The following is a 7,140-nucleotide window of genomic DNA, read 5'->3' on the forward strand; positions in this document are numbered from 1 at the left end:
GCCGATCAGGTCGCCGTTTCGTCGCCCGCCATTCCGATTGTTGCGTGGCCGTCAGGTCGGAGTCAGTTCCCCTTTAGATGTAAATTTTTACATATAAATATAAATATGGTCTCGGATCCCGCGGGCGTAACCAACCCAGTCACACGGAAGGGCATCTCTCTTCTATTGTTGATAATATTTTTAACTCGATCACTTGGATTTCATATTCGTTTTCGATCAAATTATTCCGTTGAGAGTTGATCGGTTTATTTTTCGCGATTTTATTTTATTTTTGGTATTTTTGGATGGCGGGTGTGGCGGAGCAAGCTATCGCGGCGGAGGATCAGTTCGCCCGCTGCGAGAAGGCGGCGGCGGTGGAATGCCAGGACGAGGTGGAGGCGAAGCTCTCCCACTTGCTTTCCAAATTGAACCCGTCCGCCAAGGAGTTTTTCCCTTCGAATTATGCTTCCGTCGGCTGTCAGAAACCCGACGATCGGCTTTCCCCCGGTGCGCCCGTTTTTGTGGCGGCGAGTGCTTTTCATGGATATGGACCAGCTAGCAGTGGCGGCAGCAGTAGGGATTCCAGTAGTGATTGTTCGGCGTATAATCAGCCTAATCGCCGAGTAATTTCTTTTTTTTTTTTTTTAAAGAACTTTTTGGGTTAAATTCATGTTTTATTTCGTTTCCTTTATTTCGAATGTCTACGATCGAAGAAATATTTTGTTTGTCAGAGACAAACAGAGGTTTTGGGTTTATTCTGTTCCAAATTACTATTTTTTATTTTTTTAAACTCTGTATCGGAAATTTCTCCTCGTTTTAAAGAAGTAAAAGAAGGTAGATGAGGTTGAATTTTGGAAGGGTATTTCTTCCTCTCCAATTATATAAATGTATTGCACTATCACGTTCTCTTAGTTGCTTTTATATAGAAGAGCAGAGTTTTTAAACCTTTTTTTTTTATGGAAATGCCCTGCTTTTTTCATTCTTGCCAGAGGAGGAATGGCTATGATCAGCGCCGATGGAGGACGAATGATAGATCTAGAAGAGCTGAGAGGGAAGATAGCATTAGTCGAATTGTTTATGTATCAGACATTGATTATCAAGTGAGTCAGTTTTCATAAAAAAAATTTGCATGGGAATCAATTCCCAGTATTTCTGTCCAGAACAGGATAAATCTGAATGGCAGAAGGTTCTTAGTCTTTTTTCCCTTTTCTATCTTTTATCTTACATTATTGTTTCTACTATAGCACAGATTATGAAGCTTTTAATGTGTCTAAATTTCTTTCAGGTAAATGTGGTTCTTATTTAAAACACACAGGCTTCACATTTGTGCTATCATATTGTTGTAGCTATCCACAGTTGGTTTCAGGACCCTGAGCTGTTAAGCACTTTGAACTGCACCTTCAATATTGAAGATGATTAACTTCATCAAAAAGATAAATTTTCTAGCATGCGAGAAGACTGCCATTGGCTGAATGCATGGTTAATTATATATTCTGGTTCATATTGAATTATTATTATTTTAATAAATTGTCATTGAATAGATTGCTACCTAAAATGCAATTTCAATCTTACCATAATGTCAAACTTTCTAGCACAGAAATGGGCAGTGCGATATCTCAAAATGTCTTGTAAAGAGTTCTTCTTTCTTTCAATCTGCAATTGCCTCCTTTCCTGCACGTACATAGTCAAATGGGCCATTGCACATTACAACTAGAAATGGTAGCATAATGTAGTAGCTAAGTAAGTTGTCCCATGCAACCCCACAATTTTTGGCATCCATCATCTCAGCCAGAGCCTATTTGTATCAAAACCATTATTAAAAATATTAATTATGAGTTACTGCAATTTTTTTCACGATCAAACAAACACTCACTTGGATCCCTAGCTGAGGCCTGACAATTAAAAGCATGGCTGATCCGAGTCTGATGTTCGCTGACAGTTCCTTCTTACTCTGATTCTCTTCAACTGCCTCACCTAATTATAAAAACATTGGTTGAGAATAAATAATTTAGCAATTAGAGGTTTTAAATTTTGTAATATTTTTTTAAATATTATAATTACTGAGAATATGTCATGCTCGTATTTAAATAAAAAATAAATGAGGAAGTCGATCTTTAAATAAATATATTTATTGAGAATATGTCATGTTCATATCATACTTTAAATAGTTTATTTATTTTTAGATTAGTAATTGACGGCTAATTATCAAGTAATAAATTCTTTTGACTTAACGGCCATAAAGTCTGAATATGATTATAATAATACTTTTTTTTATAGAATTTACTTATGTTTATTTTAAAATTTTGTGATCGTTTTAGTTCTTAATTTTGAGTTTTGTAGCATAGTGAAATACTTTTGATTAAGATGGAAGAGTATCTTTGAAAAATAAGTGTCACTTCATAAATTTGAAAATATGATATTTATTTTTTTCGTATTTTTGACAAATTATATTCACTTTTTAAATTTAAAAATAATGATGCCATAATTCTATTCTATAGCCTGCCTGACCATGTGGTTGTCTTGGAGTAAGGACAAATTAATAATATTGATACTTTTAGGGGTTGTTAATATAACACAAAAATATTTTTATTTTTAACAAATTTGTATATATTTTTCATTTAGTAAATGTTAAATCACTTTATATCTGTATTAACTTTTCCAATTGTACTCTTTTTTCATTACATAAATTAATAGTAACAATAAAATTTCATGCAATTTGTTAGTATGATATGATATTTCAAACTTACATTGATATATTATTGGATAATATTTTTTTGTTTTCCACCAACAAAATCTTAGGAAACTAGAGTAGTCGGACATCCCGTTAATGAATCTATATATATCCTATCCATGTCAAATTTTGCTAAAATATAAAATAGATATTCTAGATAAGGGTTGAATAAATTTATCAATATATATATTTTTTTAAAAAAAGTTTTTTAAGACCAATGTGGGGTAAAAGTGATTTCATAAAAGTTATTTCGCTCATCCTAAGTGGTCTAAATATTAAGGCCAATGCTGAAAAAAGCAGAAGTTATTTTTCCCTTATTTTTTTATTATGGGTTAATTGCTATTTTTTATATATATACTTTATAACTTTTAACTAATCTATCACATATTTTTAAAATTAACTAATCCTATTGTATAACCTTGACGTTGTACTTAAAATTTGATAACTACCAAACCATGCATCATAATTTTTCAAATTTATGAAAGGGTGTGTCTCATTGCCAAAATATCCTTGTAATTCTCTGAATGACTCTAAAACCTTAGAAGATCATTTGAATTAGTATTTAAAAATATTCACATCAAAAGAGTTATTTATAAATCAAAATAAAAATTTTGAACTGTTCTCCATCAGTACATTCATATTTTCATTTTATCCCTTTTCATCTATTTGGTAATTGGGGAGCCAGAACAAATACATTCTAGGTGTTTTCTTTTTGTCTAATTAGAAATTTTTACGTTTATTTTTTTGTAATAATTTAAGCATCAGCAAGTTAACTACGAAACTGACTCCTTATTTTTGCCTTTCTATTTGTAGGTATCCACGAAGTAATTAAGTTATTCATTTTTTATTTATGAGCTACTACTAGTTACCATATTGTGTATGTGGTGGTGTAATATTTCTGTTTAGTGAAATTCTTAATATTATTGATTTTTTAAAAAAATAGCTTATATTTATGCAGGCAAACAGTTTCTTTGATCCTTTGTGTTCAGTAATCACTTGTGTGATTTATATATGATAGAGCCTCAATAAGTTTTGATCTGCTTGTGTGATTTATAAGATTTGTCAAATACTTTAGTGAACATCTATTTTGTATAAATTGTCTCCTACGTTAAGTAGGTTACTCTTGTTTATGCACATTTAAGTGCACTGTTGACAAAAAAGTTATGCTATTTCTTTGGAATATTAGTAGCCTAAATTAAATGTTGTAAGGGATTATGACATGAGCTTCTTGGTCTGCGCCATAGAAGCATACTCAGTCTTCTTGTTATATGCTTAGATGGTTATTATATTTGTTTAGTTAATCTATACTGATATAAATTTCCGGGCTACATCAATGATAGTAGGATTTTCATTCTAATATTTTTATGTCTATCAGCTGATTTCGACTGAAATCCGTTATAGATATAAAGAGTTTGAAATTAGATTCTATAAATTTTTCTAGTTCTCATGATTATATTTATGCCCTTAAATATTAATTTACCCTAATATATTAAGAACAGTGTTCTTATGATTTACATTTTAATTGTATTACACTAATTATAATGCTAAATTTATAAAACTTTATCAAATATGTGATAAAATAAAATAGGAAGGAAGAAATAAAAAATCAATATTTTATTAATAACTTGGCATATTATATATAATATTTATCTATACAACTATCTCTAAAAAATATTGCATAACTAGAAAGTGGTAAACATATAGCTAGAAACTGTACTGGGATGATTTTCAATGTCGTTTGAACAACACAACCAAAACGGTAAAATCGCAGAATAAACAAACGGCGTCATATTAATTCAACTAGAATCCAAAAGATGTTAAGATATTAAAATAAATATCAAATGTAATTAATATGATGCTGTAAAATTATCAAGCATGACAAATCTAATTAAAATGGCATGCTATAAATTTATCAAGTAATACACAACAATAATCAAATTTTATCCCACTAGATAAAATCGGTTGTATAGATTCTTTTATACCATTGAACTCTATCTACTATTATATCTGTTAGAGTGTATACTAAAATCCTAGCTTTTGGTATAAACATTTATCTAGAAATAAGAATCACATTGGTCAAATGTCTACATTTATGATAAATGTAGTTGTTCAATTAATTTATATTGTAGATAACATGGTGTGTGTCAGTAATCATTTTGCATTATCTTATAAATTATAAACTGTAGCTCACGACCATAATGGAAAGGAACAAACCATTGGAAGGTCGTAGTGTAATTAGGTATCAGTTTATCTTGACTGTATAATTACACTAGTACACTCAGAGTGTATTGAGTAGGACCATTTGAGGTCGTTTCTTTTATACTGACTTTATAAAGAAACAAAGACCTCGGTTATTATGGAAGTGTGTGCTCTTAATCCTAATATAATAACAAGCACATATATTTGATATTTATTTCTTTAATTTATCAATGGGTGAGATTTAGTTCGATAAATCAATAAGCCCGATAAGTTGGGAAATGGTATCACTTATAGTGTGTGTTGTTGATTATAAAAGGAAACTGTGTCCTAGAGATACTAGGTTGATAATGTCCTCAAGAGGAGCTCATAAGGATTGTCATGTTAAACCCTGCAGGTGGACTTAGTCCGACATGATAATAAGGTTGAGTGGTACTACTCTTGGACTAAGATATTAATTAAATGAGTTGTCAGTAACTCACTTAATTAGTAGACATTCGACATCTTAAACACAGGGAGACTAACACACTCATAATAAGAAGGAGCCCAAAATGTAATTTGGGATTGGTGCGGTAGTTCAATAATAGTTCTCTAGTGGAATGAATTATTATTGATAAAATTAAGTTGTGTGTTCGGGGCGAACACGAGATGCTTAATTTTATCGGGAGACCAAAACCAATTCCTCCTCTCGGTCCCTATCATAGCCTCTTATTTATAGAGTACTATACCCACCTATACCCACCTTCATACCCATGAGAAAGGGGCCAGCCAAGCTAGCTTGTGGTTCAAGCTAGGGCCGCCAAGCCTTGGTTCATGGGTGGCCGGCCCAAGCTTAGGTGGCCGATTTCATTAAATTAAAAAGAATTTTAATTTTAATTTTTATTATGTGGAAGATATAATTTATTACAGAGAATTAAAATTAAAATATCTCTCTTTAAAAAGATCTACAAAAAGATTAAAAGAAAGAGATTAGATCTCTTTCCTTATTTGTAGATTGAAAAGATATTTTATTTTTTCTCTCTGAAAAATTATTCACATATTGAAAATTAAAATTATAGAAATTTCTTTTTATCAACCATGAAGGGATTTTAAAAGGAAATTTTATTTTTTAAAATTTCCAAAGACAAAAAAGGAAGTTTTAATTGTTGATTAAAATTATCCTATTTGCTCTACATGAGGTGGCCGACCACATACAATTAATTAGGAAAATTTATTTAATTTTTTCTTAATTAATTGTTGTCAAGGAAAGTTAAGGAAATTTTATTATAAATAAATTTCCTTATTTGTCAAAGCCAAGTAATATAAAAGAAGGGGTAGGGGTGCCTTCATGGTGAACAACCTCTATTATTTTTCTCCCTCTTTTCTTTGGTGTGGTGACCGGCCTTTCTCTTTCTCTCTTCTCCTCTTGTTGGCCGAAATCTATCTTCTTGGTGGAGCTTTTGTTTGTGGCCGGATCAAGGAAGGAGAAGAAGGAGAGAAAGCAAGTCTCATCTCTAGCATCCCTTGGAGCATTGGTGGTGGCCGAAATTATTCATCCTTGAAGAAAATTATTGTGGTCGGCCATCCTCTTCCTTTCTTCTTTTTTTGTGGTGGCCGAAACTTATCTCTTGCTTGGAGTTCTTGTGGTGGCCGGATACTACTTGGAGAAGAAGAAGAAGAAGGAGAGAAATCTTGTATCCCTTGAAGCTTGGTTGGTGTTTTGTTCTTCGTCCTTGGTGAAGCTTCTTTGTGTTGGCCGAACCTAGCTAGGAGAAGAAGAAGGTGCTTGGTGGTTTCTCATCTCGGAAGATCGTTGCCCACACAACGTCCGAGGTTAGGAGAGGAATACGGTAGAAGATCAAGAGATTTTTCTACAAGGTATAACTAGTAATTTTTCTTTCCGCATCATACTAGTTATTTATGGAAATAATACCAAATACAAGAGGCTTACGATTCTAGAATTTTGAATATGTTTTTCGATGTTGTGTTCTTTTGTTTTTTCTTTTCCTTGTGATTTGGTTGTTCTTTTCGGTTAACCTAAAGTTATTTTAGGAAATTAAATATTAGCTTTCTATAAAAGGTTTTGTCTAGTCGGTGGTGGTTGCTCCCATATCCAAGAAGGCCGTGTGCCTCGCCACGTCAGTACTGGGAACCAATTATGGAAATTAATATTTAATGGAATTAATAACTTAAGGTGATTTGGGTCAAACGTGTTAAGTTCCGCAGGAGATCCAAGTCAAAACCTAAAAGAACAA

At 32.1% G+C, this 7,140-nt stretch overlaps 1 protein-coding gene across 1 annotated transcript; it reads left to right on the top strand.

Annotated features, from left to right (window-relative positions):
* The first annotated feature begins 284 nt into the window (after window positions 1-284).
* LOC121979867 (polyadenylate-binding protein-interacting protein 9-like) lies at window positions 285-1,399 on the top strand. Its single transcript, XM_042531852.1, has 5 exons — window positions 285-602; window positions 969-1,079; window positions 1,127-1,165; window positions 1,265-1,273; window positions 1,346-1,399. The coding sequence occupies exons 1-5, from the start codon at window positions 285-287 to the stop codon at window positions 1,397-1,399; spliced, it is 531 nt and encodes a 176-aa protein (XP_042387786.1).
* Window positions 1,400-7,140: the final 5,741 nt, after the last annotated feature.

This window comes from Zingiber officinale, chromosome 5A (genome assembly GCF_018446385.1).
Source record: "Zingiber officinale cultivar Zhangliang chromosome 5A, Zo_v1.1, whole genome shotgun sequence".
NCBI classification, from domain to species: Eukaryota; Viridiplantae; Streptophyta; class Magnoliopsida; order Zingiberales; family Zingiberaceae; genus Zingiber; species Zingiber officinale.